Raw genomic sequence first — 22,227 nt, 5'->3', positions numbered from 1 at the left:
AACCCACAACAAACATCTAACACTGTTAAGCAAACACTTGGATGACTTCATCAATGGATTGCATTTCAGCTTACTTCTCCTAAGAAACATACAGAACAAGGCAAGCTTCACATCTGTGTTGTAAATTATGTTCCTGTATAGAACAGAATTCCTCTCTGAACATAATTAAGCCGACTTTTTTAAACATCTGAGAACTAAATTACAAGACAAGATGCTTACTTTGCTAAGTGTTTCACCAAAATATCGAGCATTTCTTTGTTCTTGTCTGGAAGTTTATGAACCAAGAAATGGATAGCGTTAACACGGGACTCGGGGGTGCCACTTTCTACATAAAAGAATGAAGGAGTAATTATTAGTCATACATTTGGCACAACATACATTATTGATAAAAAAAGAAAGCTAAGTATTTCCCCATTTCTCCTTATTCCTGGCTTTCTCTCTTTTTTGGGGTGGGAGTATGGTATTTTAGTTATCATTTCTTTTGATTCATATCCCTCAATTTTTTTTTTAGATCAATGCTATTATTTTGGTTAGCCACTTCCATTTCTCTAGAAAGAAACTGCAGAGTAAGAAATTATATTACTGTAGCAGAATGACCTTTTTATTCTCTTGACATAGTGAAATCAAATCAAGCAGAGGCATCTGCTAACGTAAGAGAAGGCGAGGCAATTTTCTTCAATTCCCTCTTCCTGCTACTGTGTCTTCCTGAATATCTGTTCCACAGGGTCGCAGGACCCATAGGAACAGTGTGGAAGATGAGGCGGGGGGGGGGGGAGTGCAGGGGAAGAGAGTAGGAATTCAGGGGAAAACCACTTAGGGGTAAGAGAAATGGGGTAAGGAAAAAGGTAACAAAGGAAAGAAGGTGCTAATGGAATAGCAAGGGGAGACATGGGCCAGAAAGGCTCAGGCTGAGTAGCTACAGTCTAGTTGCTATAATCTTCGTATTGGAAAAGAAGAGAAATGATGCCAGTTGTGGAATCTAATGTCACTGCATTGTAACCACAGGTGGTAATGAGAATGAAGAGGCAGCACAGGTGGGTTGAGGCAGAACTTCTCTCTCATGTACACAGATTTGAACTAGGTAGCCAATCTTTTGCAGGCTGTTCTGCATTGTGCCTTGTGTGTTCAGCCTACTTAATATAAACTATGAATAAACGAGGCTAACCAGTGAAAGGGTAAACTGTCTGTTGCACACCTTTTTTAAAATAAAAGCTACTTCATTGCTTTACAGAATATTTTAATTTCACTTGCCTAGGTATCTCATTGATATTTTGCCAAAATCTGCTGCCCATCATGTCTTTTTCACCTTAAAATGAATTATATTTCTGCAGCTGATGTGCTGCCTTCTCCAAGTCTTTGATTTAGTTGATAAAAGTTTAACTCCACCTGTACATTCATGACTTCTAGGAACACATAAGAATCACAGAATTGTAGAGTTGGAAGGGACCTCAAGAGTCATTTAGTCCAGCACCTTGCAATGAAAGAATATGCAGTGGTCCATACGGAGTTCGAACCTATGAACTTTATGCTATCAGCACCACACTCTAACCAACTAAGCTTGGGATATGGACCTCACAAGGATCTCAGTGCAAAGAAATATCAGGCAATAGGAGATTTTGAGAAGTAAAGGTTTATGTAACACTACCATTTCTGGGGTATATTATTTTGCAGGGGGAGGAGGAATTAACAGAGACATGAAAAGGTACTTCCACAGTAAGGCTAGCACTAGTTTTAAAGTAAGTTAAACAATGTTTTAGGTAATATTAAAACTTTAAGTATATCCAAGACTGTCAGTGTTTCACTGCATGAGGCTATTAATATGAAGATCATTTTTATGTATATAATATATTGAGGGGAGGGAAGAAAAAACAGTTTTCAAATGATTTCCATGTAAAAGAATGTTTGAGTTAATTTACTCAAAGTAGAAATTTAATTGAGGCTACTATTCCCTGATCTCCATCGTTACTGTTTTAAAAGAAGTAAGATGTTTTTGTAAGTCAAATATTTACTGGCAGGAACGATGAACTCTCCATGTAAATCATACGTCATCAGGGGCTCTGGAAGGCTTCTGTTAAGACAAACGGTGTGGAATAATTAAGAATGCCTATTAATATGTATTACTATTCCAAATACAAACACGTCCAAAGAATAAAATCCATATACTTTCTCCCACCGCATTTGGTGCACTTTTTATAACAGTGGGAGGAATCCCCATCTCACCAGATATCCCCATGGATATTATTCCCCTGGTATACAAAAGTGGGGGGAAGCGTTGGGTATTCTTACCAGGGTAAAGAAATCAGGATCCTTACCCCATAGCCCATGTGTTCTGCAGGACAGTCCATAGGTGCAGACTATGAGAGTTTTATTTTTAATATTTCCACAAACTGCAGTGTCATAACCCTCTATAATAAATTTGCACTTTTCAGTGAAACAGTACAATGTTTAAATCAGGCATAGGCAAACTCGGCCCTCCAGATGTTTTGGGACTACAACTCCCATCATCCCTAGTGGTCAGGGATGATGGGAATTGTAGTCTCAAAACATCTGGAGGGCCGCGTTTGCTTGTGCCTGATTTAGATCTTCAGTATGTCATAACTAAGTTAGATTACAGTAACTTTAGAGCTTAATGTTACCTTAAGTATAGTTTCATTGCACTTGTTATTGTCTTCACTTCCCATTCCATGGAATTTTCCAAGTCAACTTCATTACTTGTTTTTGCATCTAGAAAATAACCCACAAAAAGTGGGGGGGGGGGGGGAGAGATTAGATTTGTACATGGGTTGAAACATTCATTGATCCCATTGGGAGCAAGCAGGCACTAATCTAATATTACTCTTTCAATCATGGCATCTCTTCCAATGCAAACAGCCAACCCCCTCTCCCAACTTAATGCATATCTTGTTGATAGGCTGTGCACCACAAAAAAAAAACCACCACAATAAACTAGACCAAATTATGTTATTCCATGTTGCTCCCATGAAGTGTAATTGTTTGTTGTTAAAGGAAATAGGGTAGGGAGGGACATCTAGGCAAGCAGTGGGAAGCTAAGCTGACTTTCTTGCAAGTGTTCAACAAGAGAAAATGTGCAAGGTGCTATCAAAAAGGAGAGCAAAAAGTCAACATCATTGTCCAGTGATCAAATAAAAATAGCTTTTGTTTGAAAGTGCTGTTTCAGATGTCAATACTTCCAATCAACACCCAAATGTTTGAATAAAGAAGTGCCCACCCCAGCATACAGATCACATATTCAATTAATGGAAAACAGACTTTTATGCAATAAGAAATTTAAGCTAATTTCATTTCATTACCTCATTAAAAAGAAACTTAAGAAATTGTTTGTGCAGTGACACTTTGAATACTCACCCCCTCCAGCCTTCCCAAAGTGTCACTGCACAAACAATTTCTTAAGGCTGGAGGGGGCAAGTATTTTCTTTTACAGTAATAATAAACCTTGCTGCTCAAGAGCAATATAGTAAAAAACATATTCACATGTAATGCCAGTTTCTGTGCAAGAAATTGCTAGAAAATATTCACTAAAGCTATGGCATCTAACCAGAACACGGGGGAGTATGCTGCAGAATGAATCTATAATTAAAGGGAGTGAAGTAATGAGTGAGTTATACTTCCACATTTCTTCTTTTACCATCAAACAACTCAGTCAATGTTACACAATACATTGGCCACCATATCGATTTCATTTCCTGTAAGTGGGAAGTGGCTCAGTAAAACTGAGCTCTAAAATGCCTGACTGATCAAACACCACAGATTCTTCTTGACAAAGAAATGAAACTGCATTGATGATTTCTTTAAAATATAGTCGTGTTTTATCTTGAAGATGGCATGTCACAGTCCAATGCATCACAAGTTGACTGAGGAACTTTGTGATTTAAAATATATATACATGTCAATTTGTTTTTTCTTATGGTGAGTGATAGAAAATTTAGCAAAAACTAAAGCAGTAGTAACTGAGACTAATACATTTTTGATTTCACATATAACTGGGCTTGCCAGAGCAGCAACAAATCAAAATAGGTCTCCTTATTAAAGGTGTAGTCCTTTCTAACAGAAACCAAGTAATTCTCTTCTAAAAGCTATGCCAACCAATTAATTCTTATAACTGAATATTCTGTCTAATTATGTCAATTATTTAAACTTAATTTAAATAATACAAATCAAGTAACATTTTCGACCAACTTGCAAGCATTAACTACTATCCAAAAGGCATGCCTAATTTTGTTCTTGTCTTTCAGCATGCTATCCTCTTCCAAATCTTGAAATGTCTGAGCAGAGCAGAGCCTGGGGAAAGGGAGGGGGTGAAGGCTGAGAAAGGAAGAGAACCCTCTCCTACTCCTCTGTAGCTATCTGGATAAGCTCTCTCAAGACAGAAAGCTGATGGATCTTTGTATCCAACCCTTCTCACCAAGAACTAAGCCAAAACTGGTGCTCTGAACCAAAATGATCCAGAACTTGAACCCAGGAAGTGAGCTGCAAGGGGGACAAATGGGAAAAGAGTTGGGTGTTAGTTAGAGCCCTCCATTTCCCTATACACATACCCAACAAATTTGGTGGGCATTTTGCTGGTTGATATATTATATAGTTACAAATGAAGATCATGTGTTGATTGTTATTTAGGGATTAGTACAGAGATCTTTACCCAATGCCCAATAATGTTCTGCAGGTAAGGAAAAAAATGTATTTGAACAAAACAAACTGGATCAGATTTTTGTTTGTTCTGTTACCATACTATGGGTTGGGTCCAGACTTCTATAAGCTCAGGATATGATCTGAAGGAACATGAAGCCACTACTTTGCTAAAGCTAACCTGGTCGTGCTTGAATGTATGACCAGCTTGGAACTACATGTAAACTACCTTGGGTTAATGATGAAAGACAGGTGGGATATAAATAGACAGCAACAGCACCATAGTGTGTTTGTTGGGGTGGTGATTCTATATTGTGTGATATCCACAGTCAAGACCAGTTTTGTGACTGGTGCGTACAGCACTTTTTCAAAACTCAAAATGTGACAGCTGGTTCAAAGAGATTGGCAGCCCCTGGCCTACTCATAAAACGGAATGTAATACTTGAGTGAATTAACTGTATCCCTTTAGACCACAGGTGAGGGATTATATGTCTGAAGATTCCCCAAAGTTGAAAGCTCCATTCTAATTGCATTATATTTTGGAACTATATGACAGTACACACTTGGCTGAAAAACACCTTTGCCTCCCAATAACTTATGCAGCAGTGCAGAGCTAAAGAAGGAAAGCACAACTGTATAAGAATATGTGACTATCTAAACTCTCAAAGTATTTATTTAGCTAAAATTATTTTCATAATATCACAGACCTAGATCAGCAAACCTCCCTTTAAGGTAGTTACCATTTCATGTGAATGCAATAATTCACTTTATTTGATTCATTCTAAATGAACATGGAACTGCCTTCAGTTGTTTCTTTGCTATTTTAAATATCCCAAGTGTATTCTTAATAGCTAAACAACTTCCTTAAGAAAACTCTGAATTCCAGAGCAACCACCCACATCTATTTTGTTTCGCTGGCTTTTGATAATCTTCTTTTTCAGTTCCCAATGCTTCCCGATGCTTCAAGATTCAGGGAGGTTTATATGCCGTCTTTGAACACCACAAAATTGCTAACAGTGATTAAAGATATCAAGTAAATTAATATTTAGCAACATCATTATGACAAACTGACATGACATGGGATACAAGATCTCAAGCCTGACATGCTATCGTAACTCCTAATAGACAGCCTGTTAAAACAGAGCCATACAGGTGGCAAGGATTTGACAGCAGCATATAATATAAAAGTGCTTTGCCATTCACATAATGTCTGGGGTAATGAAATGAATTCACTTGCTGGTTTCCTCTAGTTTTCTCTGCCAAAGAACACTGTGTTATCAGCACAGATGGAGCATGCATGGTTCTGGAGAGGAGCCTGTTGCAAACTAGCTTCTCTGAATATCAATGAATCCTTGAGAATCAGACCCATGCTGCTGTGAGGTGACAGGTCTGGGAGACTCAGAAAACTGAAATAATCCCAGTGGTCTCATCTGACTGCATGTATTGTCAAGCGCTCTGGACAAGAAGTCTGGAAATAACACAATTTTGACTGCTGTGGCGGGGTTAGATGATAGGCAGGTGAAGAATTTCATCTAAATACCCATACCTTGGGGAAGGTGGTGAGGTGCAGCCAGAATTGTGGGTTGGGATAAAGAGAAAGTTAAAACTTCACAAAAAATGGTAGTAGAGAAAAGTTCTTACAGGATCACTACCAATCAAAATAAGAAAGGATATTAACATATAAGGTGGGCACTTAATAGATGTGCAACAATATTCAGCTAGGAAATTTAATCTGAAATAATTCATTCATTTACTATCAACTGCAGTCAGTCTTCTATCACTCCTTATATCACCTTTCCTCTGGATATGAAGCTACAAGCTCCTTTGATCTACTTTAAGAATTAGTTTATGTGCCATCTATGATTTCTCCAAAACAGTATCCTGAGCATGTTAGGGACCAAGATTCTAGAAACCGAAATGCTATTCACTTTAATCCTTCCGTACGTTTTTATCCAGTACAAATGGGCTAAGTATGGCATGGTAGAGGATAGAAAAAGTGGATATAAAAATAAGAAGCATACCCATCAACAAATTCAGAAGTCTCTGGACCCTTGAACTCACCCCCACAACTCTGTACAGTCCTTGGTCATTTATACCTGGTGGGGATACAAAAGCATAACCCAAAGGCATTAGAAAGGTAAGCTTTAAAATGTCTCCTGAACAATCAATCTCAAAACTGCATTCATTATCATAACTTCTATAAAAAGGGTGCAAGACACCTAGGAAAGAGAAGGTAAGTGGGAAACATGCTTTAGACTTATTATATTTATTTACACAACTATTGAGAATTAATTTTTTCATCTGGAGTAAGGGGAATGCACACCTTAATTTAAAAGTCCTGAAAAGACACCGAGATTTCATATCATGGATATGGTAAGTTGAGGGACTGCGGCAGCTTTGGAGTCGCTAAACAGTAACATCACTCATACACATGCATCACTGAAAACATTTTCATATGTTCAACGCCTTTCTCTCTGGATGGTCTAGGCTGTAATGTACAGGGAATTTGTCCTCAGTTACAGCACACAGCAAAATAACCAATCAGAGAAAGCTCCTAAGAACAAGGCAGTGGTCAACAATTGGCAGACTTTGGGTCAGATTTGGCTCACTGTTCACCAACGGCTAACACCACATTGTTTCCTATAACATGGCTAAAGATATAACATCCCAGCTGTCTCTCAACACCCATTCCAAATCTGCCACCAGCTGAGCTGGAATTCTCACCCACAAAAGGAAAATGGGGGAAGATTCAAGAAGAAGGAAAGAGAAGGATACCAGTAGCAATGAAACAGGCATCTCTTAACTATAAAGTGCCTACTTTAACCGAAAATAGTAATTTCTGTGGGATTTGTCTTCCTGTCACTTCAGTACTAACAAAACTAGTGGCAAACCGACCACCCATATATGAATAAAAAGCCTGAGGCATGTGTAAATATTCATCTACAAGTATGTCTGATGCCTTCGTGAAAATTATTATGCAACACAAAGCCCAGAAGGATCTGAATGGAAGTACATTTAACTATGTGGATACATTCTGAAGACAAGAGTAGGATCAAACTACATTTTCCCCCATTAAGCATTGTTTTATCACTGATATGACTGGGTGTACCAAAACCACAATAACGACTTTTCAATCAGTAGAAAATCTCTCTCTCTCTCTCTCTCTCTCTCTCTCTCTCTCTCTCACACACACACACACACACACACACACACACACACAATACTTTGTACAAGTACTTGTATAATTTACACCATCCCATTCCTCTTCCTAGTATATCCAGCATGAACTGCCCAAAGAACCAAGCAGGACTGAGTAATGGAACAATTGCAATTTCTATGCAGCAATTGTGAATAGCCTTCTCTGAAGTCCAGAGACCGAAACTGGAAATCTAGGCTATTTGTACTTTGAAGATGTTTTTGTACATATTCTTGATCACTGTCAGACTCTGATTTTGTTAATCAATGTTACTTATGCAAAGTTCTGAGCATCCCCATCTAGGGAAATGGAGTTATCACAGTGCAGGGCAGTATAATGCAATGGTGATAGATACAAGCCCTACCATCTCCATTCCGAAGGCTGCATTTTATAGATGAACTCTTGAAACTGTTTGTCACTTGCTACACATATGCACATCAACATACCTTTGTCAAATGCACCAAATCCACATAGCTATGACTTCCAAAGTAAAATCTACAAGATGTCATACTCCAGAAACCTGGACAGAATTTTGGTTACATTGCAGAATGCTCACGCTCATTCCTCTTAGTGCTATTAGTTTAATAAAACAGGCTGGCTTTTATAGGATCCCCAAGCCCATGACTGGCTCATGAGCCCTCAGTAGTGTGCATACAGCTCCTGTCATAAATCCAAGTGATAATGAAACCACAAAGCAGAACTTGAGTACTTAATCACAATTTTGATGGGATTACATAGTGTATATCAGGGGTGAGGGATCTTTGCCTGTCCAGCTGTTGCTGAACTACAACTCCCGCCAGCCCAGCAAGCATGGCCAATGGCCAGGAATGATGGGAGTTGTAGTTTCAGCAATATCATGCTGCCCATAGGTTTTGCACGCCTGATGTAAACAGTTAGGAAAGTGTAATTCTTCAACTCAGATATCAAGGGCAGTTTAAAATTTAATAAAATAAAGGAGGGAAACCATGAGATAAAGGAAGATATTTCACTTTTTCATGTCATTTGCAATCCAAAACTTTTTTCAATGCATAAGGGAAAGTTAGATGCTGATACAGAGCCTGCTACATCACTAGGTTTAATGCTACAAAACTGCACAGTAAGAATCTCAAACAGATGAAAACATTCTTGACAACCAATTCAGCTTATTGTTTGTGTACGTCTCAAAAGTTGCAGCTCTGATTGTGTATTGATTTTCTGAGTTGCTAACATTACAGACATTAAGAACAAAGTATGCTGACTCAAGGAACTGGTGACTTCAGTGGATACCACAATAAGGATCCAGGCCAAGCCTCAAGAACCATATGAACATGCACTACTATAGAACCATATCACAATAGTCATACTGAAAACTCTAAATAGGTAACTATATAATTGGTTAGATGGCTGCCCCTCAACCATTAATTACAATAGGTAAGGCATAATAACAAATGATAAAAAAAATTTGAAAAAATATACATGATTTTGTTGTTGTTGTTTAGCCATTTAGTCGTGTCCGACTCTTTGTGACCCCATGGACCAGAGCATGCCAGGCACTCCTGTCTTCCACTGCCTCCCGCAGTTTGGTCAAACTCATGCTGGTAGCTTCGAGAACACTATTCAACCATCTCGTCCTCTGTCATCCCCTTCTTCTTGTGCCCACCAATCTTTCCCAACATCAGGGTCTTTTCCAGGGAGTCTTCTCTTCTCATGAGGTGGCCAAAGTATTGGAGCCTCAACTTCACGATCTGTCCTTCCAGTGAGCATTCAAGGCTGATTGGCCAAGAATGGATAGGTTTGATCTTCTTGCAGTCCATGGGACTCTCAAGAGTCTCCTCCAGTACCATAATTCAAAAGCATCAATCCTTCTGTGATCAGCCTTCTTTATGGTCCAGCTCTCACTTCCATACATCACTACTGGGAAAACCATAGCTTTAACTATACCGACCTTTGTCAGCAAGGTGATGTCTCTGCTTTTTAAGATGCTGTCTAGGTTTGTCATTGCTTTTTTCCCAAGAAACAGGCATCTTTTCATTTTGTGACTGCTGTCACCATCTGCAGTGATCATGGAGCCCAAGAAAGTAAAATCTCTCACTGCCTCCATTTCTTCCCCTTCTATTTGCCAGGAGGTGATGGGACCAGTGGCCATGATCTTAGTTTTTTTGATGTTGAGCTACAGACCATATTTTGCGCTCTCCTCTTTCACCCTCATTAAAAGGTTCTTTAATTCTTCCTCACATGATTACCTGGCACAATAAGTTGGTACTGTCTGAAAACCCAATACATTTTCTAACAGTATCTGACGGCAGCTATTAAATATCTTCCCTAATATGCTGAATATTAAAGCCAAACACAGGAACAGATGAAGGACTTTCCCAGCATATTTTTCTTTGACTATAGCAGCTGAAAAATCCACCAAAATTGCATGAAGGGCCATGTTAATCGGTGGGGTGGGGGGATTTTTAACCCTTTCTTACCATACTATAACCGAATAGAAATGGTCCCTTAAGATCGTTGGCTGGTGGTATAGAAGGCAGGTACACTACGTGTATATATCTTGTAGCAGCTGGGGGGGGGGTGATTTCCACTGAGAAACAGTATGGGGGGATTAATCCCCACAAACACCACACCCCCAGTCAAATTCTGTCCCTTGCCACCTCCCCACTTACCTAAAGGAAAAGGCATTGGGAGAATCTATCACATCTATTCCAGCAATAAAAGAACATTAATCACAAGGTAACTTATTTTCAAAAAATTGGGGATGCTGTAAGAACCAATTGCTGACTTTATCTCAGCCAGAAATCTTAGTAGGAAACTTAGTATAAAAGACAGCACATTTTTTTGTTCAGCTACTAGTAGCATTATTTGGAAACAGGGTATTTCTAACATTGAGAAAACAAATTCATGGCCATTGATGCAACTCTGTACAAGTCTCCTTGAGGGTTGTATAATACAAAGTAGGGTCAGTAGCACCTTTTTTTCCAGCTTCAAGACCACACTTACAACTTGTAGGAGTTATCACTTTCTTCTTTTTTAAACCAGTCTTTATGTATGATGAAAACCTCCACCTAATAAATTTCTGTTTCAGACTGCTGTTAAATGTGACAATCCTTACCATTTATTTGGTGGACTCCGCTGTAAATTCTCCTCCCTAACAGATATGCCTGAGGTCTTTTATTATCTTGTATCTCCCAAGCACCACTGGCAACTTTGAGGCAAAAGGCTTGCATATGAATATTCTAATATTTATTTAGAGGACAAAAAACAATATTCCACTGATACCACAGCAAACCTGTAGTATATTTAATTTTTTAAAAGAGCATTAGGTTGTGACAGTAAAGTTAAATATACTACAAGCACATTTTGAAGATCAAAATGTTTATATGACTGGCATCCACAGTACTCCTACAAAACTATTCTTTAAGGTTTTTATGATTCATTGCATAAAAGATCACCTATCTGCTGGATAAATCGCGTTTTTTCTCCATCGGGAACTTTCCCCCCAGTTTCTCACCAGTGAAGCAGATGTACATTTGCTACAGAAATACAAAGAACGACAGCTTACTGCTGCCCTCTATCTTCACAAAATGCATACTAGATGTTTGTCAGAGAAACTTAATTAATTCTAAAAAGGAAGAAAGAAAAATGTACACCAAACATATAAGATATACAATGAATGTGGATACAGATAAGACTGAGCTGCATAAACAGTGTCTTTTACCACAGCCACTATTCACTACGTTGAAACATAACATATATCAGTATGGAATTCTTAAGAAGCTGTTCTGTGTTGGATGTTTAAGGGCAAGTGATAGTTGTGGCCCACAGATGTTAAGCCACATCACACTATATACTAGATCAATGGTTACTGAAGCCCCCCCCCCCCCCCGAAAATTGATCTGGATAAGTTATTGGAAAATCCAAATAAGAGGAATTAATCTCTCTAACTAATCATGCCCTTATAGTATTTCAAAGGGTCAGAGGATACTGCAGCCTCATGAAGGGAAGGTGATGAGATATACAGTGCATGTCAAAAAGTACAGTGAAATAAATGAATCTCACATTGATTCACTGGGCCCCAAGTTAAGACTAGGTATTTGAAATATTTAATGCAGATCTCAAATGGACTTAATACTTTTTAATTATACCTTGCTCTTATAACTGAATTCAAGTTAATGGTTGCTTCTGCAGTTAAAGAGAAATGTTTAAGTAAGAAGGTCTGATCCACATAATCTAACACTTAAAAATTATCCTGCTGTTGCCCAAAGAGCTGCCTGGTTAGGCTTCTCAACTCAATATTCCATTAGGTATGTAGAAATCCTATTTAGTGCTTCTATCCCATCTTCAAATGTAAATTGGTGGTGCATTGACAAGAGCTATGGCAAAGTAGAATGACAGTAAAGCCACATGAAACGTTAGTTTAACTAAGCCCCAAAATAAATATTAAGTTTTCTGATGCATGATCCCAAGTAACAGAGACCGCTATCTGCATCCCCTCCCACTGTATCCCCTCCCAGTGGATTTCAAGAGTGAATCTCCAGGTTGCAATCTGGCAACAATAATCAGAATATATGCTGACACAACTCACACCCACCCACCCCCACACACACACCCACACACCCACACACACATATTATCTTCCATCACAACAAAGCTGATACATCTGGGAATAAAACCTTAGGTTTCTAAGTTTGGAGCCAGTGCATGGTTCTTGTAAGGACTATTCCATGGTATATGAATAGTATGATCCATTAAGAAAAATGCTGTAAAACTCACACCCATTCCCCCCAAAATGTATTGTCATTTGTCTTCTAGCACTGTTGTGTGGAAATGTCCTTTCCCTCTCATAATACGGGAATCTCTATCAAAGCTCTGAGGATCACTCTCTGCCTCTCAGCTCAACCAATAAACCTTCATGAAACGCAAGCTTGAACTGAGTTTGCCTTTACCTCTTGTTTCAACAGCACTTATGCATCTTCTCAGAATTGTGAACCCAAGCTTATCCAACTGCGCACCTAGAAGGAGAAACAGTTTGAAAATATCTCAGGTCTATAGTACACTTCCCTTACAACAATATAAAGACTAACAATGGGAAGAAATGCAAAATTAAGCCTACTCAAACATATAACTGTTGCTTCTTCAAAATCAAGGTTATTTTTAACAAAATTACAACTGAAGACAAGTACTTACTTCCTTCTTTTTTTATGTTAGCCCTGTTCAAATTGAGAAACACCTGGCAAAGAGAGAAAGAAAAAAATATATGTACACGCAAATGCAGCCTTTGGGGGGGGGGGATTGAGAAAAAAATAATCAATATCCTCCCTGCTAAACAGGGGAAGTGGGCTATTCCATCATAGCCAACAAAAAATTATGGTGCGTCAGTACTGGAAGTTAAGGATTGGACAACCCAGCACTTGTAGTCCATGCTGGCCTGATTCACATGTCAAATTAAACCAGTGGTTCTCAAACTTTTTTCTCTGGGCCACACTTTCACAATAAAATTTTGCTCACACGACACTTGTTTTTTTATCAATAAGAAATACATTGGAAAACAAAAAGAAACAACATCTAGCAGTGCTTAATTTAAAACATAGAACACAACTACTTTATAATACGATCATGAGTCGTCAAGAGAGCACAAAACGATACAGCTACATAAGAAACACAAATCATTCCCAAAAATTTAATACTAATTGTCCTTGAAACTTTCTGACACAGTTGCCATCCTCTCCTGCCACATCAGTGTGGCATGCCACACCCTTTGAGAACTACTGCATTAACCATAGTTAAAAAAAACAAGAAAACTATGGCTTAAGGTTACTGGAGCACACTACTGAGAAGTTCAAACTCCATTCCTTCCCCAGTCCTGCTACTTCCTCACCAGGGAGCAGGACAAAGTCTGGCTTGTTGTGATTCCAAACCTGGGCTTGTGGTTTGTTTGAAGAGAAACAAAGCATAAATCCAGGTTTGGACATCATGATCAGCCAGATTCTGTCTTGTCTGTGGATTCACATTAAACCACAGCTTCGTTTTAACTAGATTTTAATGTGATGTGCAAACCAGGTTGCTGTGACAATGCTCAACCTATATTAACAGCATAAAGAAACAGGAGTTTGGCCTATGCAGCAATATTTTGCCATCACAACAACAACAAAAAATCATAGTTTTCTTCTTACAGCTTCTTTTCCATCTAAGGCTTCGAACCACTGGTTTCTGTCCTCTTCTGAGAATGCTTGCATGGTAACAGGCATACCAGGTCTACCAAAGCACAAATGAAGGTAAATAATTAATTTTTAAAATCTCTAATGAACATTAATAATCCTGTCCAAATTATTATCATAGGCACTCTACAAAAGCAATATGGGCATGTTTGAAACCATCAAATATCATTGAAGTTGGCATGTAATATAGTCCACTATAACCCTTATTTTAAAAGAAGTATTAAAGAGAAGATACAATAGTCAAACCAAAAAGGATTGGGGAACAGGCAGGACAATAGATCATAAAATTGTTATGCAGTATTATTTCTAGTTGCATTAGTGTTAGGTTCCATGTGGATCAGGGGCACAAGAGAGAATCTACCAGTTTTACATGTTTAAATTTAGTCCCAAAAGTGCTTAAGATCAAATGAGCACCCTTTGATCACATTTTACACAAACTTATTAGAAATCCTGGACTTCATTTTTACGCTGCTACAACGAGCATAGGGCTGCCTTTACAGGCTAACTGGAAACAACTGTTAGTGCAAAATACTGCAGCACGGTTGGTTATTACCGTATTTTTCGCTCTATAACACGCACCTGACCATAACACGCACATCATTTTTAGAGGAGGAAAACAAGGGAAAAAACATTCTGAATGAAACAGTGGATGTATCATTTTTGTGCTTCATGCTGTGGCCACAGACATGTGATCTGATGGTGAATTTGGGGTGACCCAATGCAAAAATCCTGAGAATTCCTGTGGATCCATGCTTTGTAACCACGTTTTTGCACCATTGCAGCCCCAGGCAACAGTGGGTGCGTGATTTTTTTGGTGCAGGCTGTAGCCATGGACATGCTATGTGATCTGATGGTGAATTTGGGGTGACCCAATGCAAAGATCCTGAGAATCCCTGTGGATCCATGCTTTGTAACCACATTTTTGCACCATTGCAGCCCCAGGCAACAGTGGGTGCGTGCTTTTTTTGGGTGCAGGCTGTAGCCATGGACATGCTATGTGATCTGATGGTGAATTTGGGGTGACCCAATGCAAAGATCCTGAGAATCCCTGTGGATCCATGCTTTTTAACCACGTTTTTGCACCACTGCAGCCCCAGGCAACAGTGGGTGCGTGGTTTTTTTGGTGCAGGCTGTAGCCATGGACATGCTATGTGATCTGATGGTGAATTTGGGGTGACCCAATGCAAAGATCCTGAGAATCCCTGTGGATCCATGCTTTTTAACCACGTTTTTGCACCACTGCAGCCCCAGGCAACAGTGGGTGCGTGGTTTTTTTGGTGCAGGCTGTAGCCATGGACATGCTATGTGATCTGATGGTGAATTTGGGGTGACCCAATGCAAAGATCCTGAGGATCCATGCTTTGTAACCACGTTTTTGCACCATTGCAGCCCCAGGCAACAGTGGGTGCTTGCTTTTTTTGGGTGCAGGCTGTAGCCATGGACATGCTATGTGATCTGATGGTGAATTTGGGGTGACCCAATGCAAAGATCCTGAGAATCCCTGTGGATCCATGCTTTGTAACCACGTTTTTGCACCATTGCAGCCTCAGGCAACAGTGGGTGCTTGCTTTTTTTGGGTGCAGGCTGTAGCCATGGACATGCTATGTGATCTGATGGTGAATTTGGGGTGACCCAATGCAAAGATCCTGAGGATCCATGTTGATCTATGCTTTGTAACCACATTTTAAGTGGGGAGCGAAGGAAAAACAAAGAAGGGACATGAGAGGGGTGTGCAGAGAAGCAGCTGGCTAAGAATGCTGGAGAGGGATTTGGGGTGGGAGGAAAGAAAGAAAGGCAAAAGTTCCCCCCCAAGCCAGCCATCTCTCTCTCCCTCCCTCCCCCCTCTCTCTCCCTCCCCCCCTCTCTCCCTCTCCCTCCCCCCCTCTCCCTCTCCCTCCCCCACTCTCTCTCCCTCTCCCCCAGCAGCACCGGAGCACAGAGAGGAATTAGAAAGAACGGCACTCTGCTTGCCTGGAGGGGAGGGGCTTTCCCTGCTCTTTGTTCCGTTTGAGCAAACACAGCAACGAAACAGAGGAGGGTGGGCAGTAAGACCCTGAGGCAGAATGCAGGAAAGCTGCCACTTCCTCTTTTCAGGTTTCCCTTCTCGTGACTCGCGGTTTGACTTTTGCTTGATTTTTTGGCTCCAGGGACCACACATTCGCTCTATAACACGCACAGACATTTCCCCTTCCTTTTTAGGAGAAAAAATCTGCGTGTTATAGAGCGAAAAATACGGTAAGTGGGACTAGACATAGAACACAACTTTAGTTCTTAGAGAGTTACAGTAGACTTCCTGACCATTTTGGAATGCAGTTCATAATTATGGTTCTGATCTTTAAACAGCTCAGGATCTGGTTACTTGAAAGACTGCCTCTTCCTGCATAAATGTAATCTGCACATTAAGATCAGACTTGTTGGCCTTGCTCTAAGATCCTGCCCATGAACTGGATGGTGACTCCTTTAAGGACCTCCTCTGTTGAAGCACCCCATTTTTTGAATTCCCCTCCCAGAATTGCACCATTTTGGGGTTGTTTTTTTACTAGCCCAGGCCTTTTTCAGTGTTTGTTGTAGTGACGTAGTTTTGTGCTGGCATTTTATTTTATGGCTGGGTGATGCAGCTACATGTTTTATTGTGATTTTATAGCTTTCTTGCTAAAGAGCAGCCTATAAACTTTCTAAATAAATATGTAAGTTGCTACAAGGTGAACCGGGTGAAAAGGTGAGCTGGCATGCTTTAAACTTGTTTGGTGTTATGGTTCAAGTAAGTCTTTTTCACAGAGATTCCTCTCTGGTACCCAAAACACAAAAACTGGAATAAATGAATTGCGCTGTCCTTTACTGCCATAAAACTGCTATGTCTATTTAGGGAGTGGGGAGGCACTGAGGGCTTCATGCCAGTACTAGGTATGGTCAAAGCAAGTAGGTCGAACATTTCGGCTCCCGAACGATCAAAAACTGGAAGTGACTGTTCCAGTTTTCGAACGTTCTTTTGGAAACCGAATGTCCAACGGGGCTTCTGCGGTTTCTGATTGGCTGTAGGAGCTTCCTACAGCCAATCAGAAGCTGCGCTTTGGAAGTTGAATGTTTCAGAAGTTGAACGGACTTCCAGAACAGATTCTGATTGACTTCCAAGGTACGACTGTATGCCCAAAGTTGCCATAGGCACCTTGCACTCACTGCTACACAAGACACATGTCTCTCTTGCTCACACAAAAACAAATACAGTCGTACCTCAGGTTAAGTACTTAATTCGTTCCGGAGGTCCGTTCTTAACCTGAAACTGTTCTTAACCTGAAGCACCACTTTAGCTAATGGGGCCTCCCGCCACCACCGCACCACCACCGCTGCACTATTTCTGTTCTCATCCTGAAGCAAAGTTCTTAACATGAAGCACTATTTCTGGGTTAGCGGAGTCTATAACCTGAAGCGTATGTAACCTGAAGTGTATGTAACCTGAGGTACCACTGTACACAGAAGGTGCCTCCCAGCCCACTCCCTCAGCTTTGTCTTGTTCATGAACAGGGGTGATATCGTTATCTCCAATCACACTGGGGTTTGCAGAGAGGTTGAAACCTCTTTGCCCAGCTCAGCATGAAAAAAAGGGAATCAACACCAGGTCATTAAAGAAAAAAATATGCCATCAAATTGCTGACAATCTTATGGACCGTGAAAAATTGCTTGGAGGCTAGAAATGCTCACAGGATAGCTATCATTTTTTCCTAATTGGTAGCTATAACTTCCCTGTTTTACTTCTGTGTATTTGAAAAACTTGAGATTAAATGCATTCTATGGGAACATAATATTAATATTTACCTGACCAACTTACCGATCTAGTGCTTCCATGTCAAAACAGAACCGCCTATCTATAGTATCAGTGTTCCTTTTGGTACAGTACTTAAGGAGAAGGACTTCCAGCTCACCCTGAAAACATTTCATTATATGAAAACTTTAATATAGGAGGCATTATTAAAAACATAAGGAAAAATCATAAATCAGGTAGCATGTGTTTATTTAATATTGCAATTTCTAGATTCTGATGTGCACAGAAATTTACTTATTCTTGTCATTCAGTTTCCTTATGTAAGTCTTCTTCAGTACTGACAACCTCTTAGACTCAAACATGCTTTACACACACACACAATGCACTATCAGGTGAACCTCCAACTTGGGTTGTCTGTAAGTATATCACGGTTGGGTAACACTTTTTAGACCAAGGGCTGCATTCCCTTTTTAGTGTTTTACCCTGGAGCATATGCAAGTGTGGGTGGGCCCTTTGAATAGGATTCGAGTTGTAACCAGGCAAACACACTTGGGTACAGAATAGGACTGGTGAGGGGTATGGCCTGGAGACAGTTTTGAGGATCAGATAAGAGTCTTACCTAGAGGGCCACAATTGGCCCCCAGGCCTGGGATTCCCTACCCTGAGCGGATGTGAGGTTGATCTAGCTGAGACATCTGTCATCCTACCCTGAGCTATGGTATGAGAATGACAGAGGGGCAACTTCAGAAGTTTCTTACAAGTACTGTAAGCCTTTGGAATACTAGGCACAGAATGAAAGACTGTTGTTATCAGAAGGCCATGGAGAGCCACGTGGTTGTATCCAACAAAGTTGTTTCATTAATGAAAGAACTTCTCCTCGCTCTCCTCCCCTATGCACTCATAGATCTGTTTTGGGGATCCCCCTAACCCTTTAGAGCTGATGTGGAGGGGGCATGAAGAGTGAAGAGGCAGGGAAAATTCTGTTATATAATTTTTGCAAGTTCACCCATGGAGTTTGCATCTGGTCACAGTCTTAAGGTGGTACAAGGCACAAGGTAGTAGACATTCAAATGAGGCTCTACTAAGTGATACGCCAGGTGTGCTTGGTTTACGGTTTCGAATATGGGGGAAATCAACCACTGTACTGTATGTTCTTTCTTCCCAGCAGCCCTAAGTACAACCTGATGCTTGCAGACCCTCATTTGATTGTCTGCTACTCCTATCATTACCACACATTGTGTCTTAAGACTGTGACCAAATGCAGACTCCATATCTTCACCATATGACAACTTTTCCTTTCCCTCTACCCTGTCTACTATCTAGCCTGATGAAGAGTTCTGTAGAACTCAAAAGATTTCAAAATATTTCATGATATTTTGGCTGGCCTATGAACGTATTGCCCTAATCTGAATTTTTGAATTTGTTGAAATGTTCCAGATGTTATAGACACAGAAAGCCTACAAAATAAAGTAAACATGAAGCTACTAAAAAACTTTTCAGATGAATGTTCTTTTTTGCCTTCCCCTAGCTAGTTATTCTCAAACTAAACTTTAATCCCTTTGGCATTAATGCAATATTGCAGATAAAATAAGAACATTTTGGGATAGCATCTCCTCTGCTCTTTACAACCCAACCCTAGAACTTTTCCAGAATTCTTATCATTTCATTATTATACCTTACTATACTTAAAACAAAAAATGTCAACTACACAGAGAATAACTATAGAGCAAGCCTTATCTCTCATACTCTCATTTAGATATAGGGCATGAAGTACAATGATATGGGAAATGTACTCACAATCTTTCCTCCTGACCTGTGCTCAAAGGGTATCATTGTAAACTTCTTAGTGTCCTTCTTGTACATGCAGTAATGTTTTACCCAGCTGGACCCAAATGGTGCAGGTCCTTCAACAAAACAGGAATCCTCAGCTTTAGAAGTATTTAAACATACATACTTTTCCATTTACATACATTTCTGCTCTGAATCTATTTTACAAACTTTTGTACTGAAAAGATCTCTGCAAAATCTTACGAGTTATCCTTCACCCATCTGCTTTTAGAGAAGGGAATGAATAAAAACAAAGAACAATAGTGAGAAGTAAGAATAGGAGATTTGGAGAAATGTGGGCAGAGACTTATAAATGTGGGAGTGTTTCTAAAGGGATTGCAGTGGTAAAAAGGAAACACTCTGTGCGATCGTTTGGTTGGATCCCAAGGGTGCCCTTTCATATATGGAAGGCATCTTCCACTCCCAAAGGGCACTGTTATGTACTGAAGTTCTCACCCTGGGCCAGCAGGGGCATACTGTAGATAGTTCAGGTCCACATATGCAAATAAGGGATCGAAAGTGACGTTCAGTGATTGGATAGTTACAGAAAGTTGTTACAATTACGTTGTACTGAAGCTCTATATAAACAGGCTGGCTGAACCCTTCAGTTCAGTTCTGTTCTGGCCTGTGAATAAACAAGAGCTGTTTGAAGAATTGCTGTGCCGTCTGATATGTTCACCCACAACTTAACAGGCACTGTTCTACATCTTACAATAAAGCATTGCATGCAAAAATGCATGAGCTGCAGAACTCAAGGAGCTCATTTTTTTGCTCACAGTTCTCTGGCTACCCATTGTTCTGAAACCTAAACCTAAAACTAACATTCATAATTTTCTTAAATACATTTCCTGTTGCACATTTGTGATTCCTATTTGCTTATTTATTTTTTAAAAAAACTTGCATTCAGCAATTTCATTTTTAAAAAATCACAGTGGTAGTATATACGGTTGGATCAGTACAATATGTTGTATGTGGGGCTACCTTTGAAAATGGTATGAAACTGCCAATGGTTCAAAACAAGGCAGCAAGTATGCTACCAGGAACTGGGCTGTATGATCATATTATGCCCAAGCATTGTCACCTGCACTGACCTAACTATTTCAGCGTTTGTTCAAAGTGCTCAACAGCAAAACTTATGGCAACTTCTTATAGCATATTACAGCTCTTAAATTACAAAGGACAAAGAGATAGGATGGAAAACCTACAGAATTAAAATAAGAAATGTGCACACAAAACAATGTTAACTTTACTCCTGACTGTTGTGGATCCTAAGGAACTAGGAGCTGGGGTAGGGGGGGAGGAAATCAGTAGTGACCTAAGGTAAAATCCCCAAATGCAAGCTGAGCATCAAAATGAATACTATAGTTATCACTTGTTATTTGCATGCTATCCTTCATCAGAAGATCTCAGGGTGAATAAAGTAAATTATTATTTATTGAACTTGTTAGTCACCTGTAACACTAAAAGGTCTTCAAATGACTTACAATGTATTTAATATTTAGTGTATCTAATCTAATCCATATGTAAAATCACAGCACACTTTAAAAAGCAAAATTACAACAATTACTAAATATCAGAGATTTCCCTCCCAAAGCCCAGACATACTTATCAACTGACAGAAAATAAAAGGCAATTCCAAATCCTTTCCCCTGAGCATCAAATGTATGGTCACCCTGAGAACCTTCACAATTAGTTTCAAAATTCTCATCACAAAAGTAAGCAAGTATCTTACTTTTCTCCTGCACATAAAGGTAGCCTTCCTTTGCAAATTGGTTTGCTCTTTTATGCTCCAGGGGATTTCGCTTGATTTTGTTCATGAGATCTTCGACTTCTGATCTTGTCCCTTCAAAACGATTTCTTGTCTATATAAGAGAAGGTTTTAGAAACAGTTTTTAAGAGTGAAAACGGTAAACGGAGTATCCCTATTTAAAAAACCAAAAAAGCCAGGATGATTAACAAGCCTCTTGGGTGTCTAACATCCCTAAAAACTAATTGAAGGTTTCTATTGCTTTTTATGAGCAAGAGAAGATTTAAAATCAAAGCTACATTAAGCTTCAAGAAGAAAGTTTGGCAAAACAGCAGGTGGTGCCTAAAGACTCTGTTGACTTGTTTCAAGGGGCAGGGGGGATAAATGATGGAATGATCAATATCCCTTTCAGAAACTGATCCTCGTTGTTCATATAATATATGATAGACCAGGCTTTCCTGGTCTTGGGTCCCCTAACGTTCGCCATCCCTGACCATTTAGGATACGACGGCTGGGGCTGATAGGAGTTGTATTCCAACAACATCTGGGGACCCACGGTTGAGAAAGGCAGTGTGCACAATTGGTAGCCGCTTTACCTACTAATAAGTCCCACTGGATCAAGCCCTTTATCCCAATAACATTATATTGGAATTTTGTTAAGTGGACACAGACATTTAGGGCTGGTAAAAACAAGTACATTTATATTACATAAAGTTACATTTTATTATAGTGCATAATGAACGGATTGCCCTTGAAAAGGATGAAACCTATAGTTGTGGTTACTACCTTCAGCAAAGTCACCACAAACCATACAATACAGAGAACTGTCAAAAGTTCACATTTCAAATAATTCTGC

At 39.7% G+C, this 22,227-nt stretch overlaps 1 protein-coding gene across 4 annotated transcripts in view; it reads right to left on the bottom strand.

Annotated features, from left to right (window-relative positions):
- The window catches only part of ARHGAP10 (Rho GTPase activating protein 10), a 106,429-nt gene that overhangs the window by 40,799 nt on the left and 43,403 nt on the right, over positions 1 to 22,227 (bottom strand). For all 4 annotated transcript variants that reach the window (XM_077934089.1, XM_028745222.2, XM_028745220.2 and 1 more), the window contains exons 8-17: positions 21,357 to 21,486; positions 19,595 to 19,701; positions 17,864 to 17,958; positions 13,993 to 14,074; positions 13,007 to 13,049; positions 12,766 to 12,831; positions 6,666 to 6,740; positions 2,637 to 2,724; positions 2,010 to 2,068; positions 220 to 325 (exon numbers count right to left, since the gene is read on the bottom strand). In XM_077934089.1, the coding sequence (XP_077790215.1) occupies positions 220 to 325; positions 2,010 to 2,068; positions 2,637 to 2,724; positions 6,666 to 6,740; positions 12,766 to 12,831; positions 13,007 to 13,049; positions 13,993 to 14,074; positions 17,864 to 17,958; positions 19,595 to 19,701; positions 21,357 to 21,486 (851 nt within the window). The remainder of the gene's footprint in view (positions 1 to 219; positions 326 to 2,009; positions 2,069 to 2,636; positions 2,725 to 6,665; positions 6,741 to 12,765; positions 12,832 to 13,006; positions 13,050 to 13,992; positions 14,075 to 17,863; positions 17,959 to 19,594; positions 19,702 to 21,356; positions 21,487 to 22,227) is intronic.

This window comes from Podarcis muralis, chromosome 9, assembly GCF_964188315.1.
Source record: "Podarcis muralis chromosome 9, rPodMur119.hap1.1, whole genome shotgun sequence".
Classification (NCBI taxonomy): domain Eukaryota; kingdom Metazoa; phylum Chordata; class Lepidosauria; order Squamata; family Lacertidae; genus Podarcis; species Podarcis muralis.
This window is presented reverse-complemented; position numbering and strand designations above follow the sequence as displayed.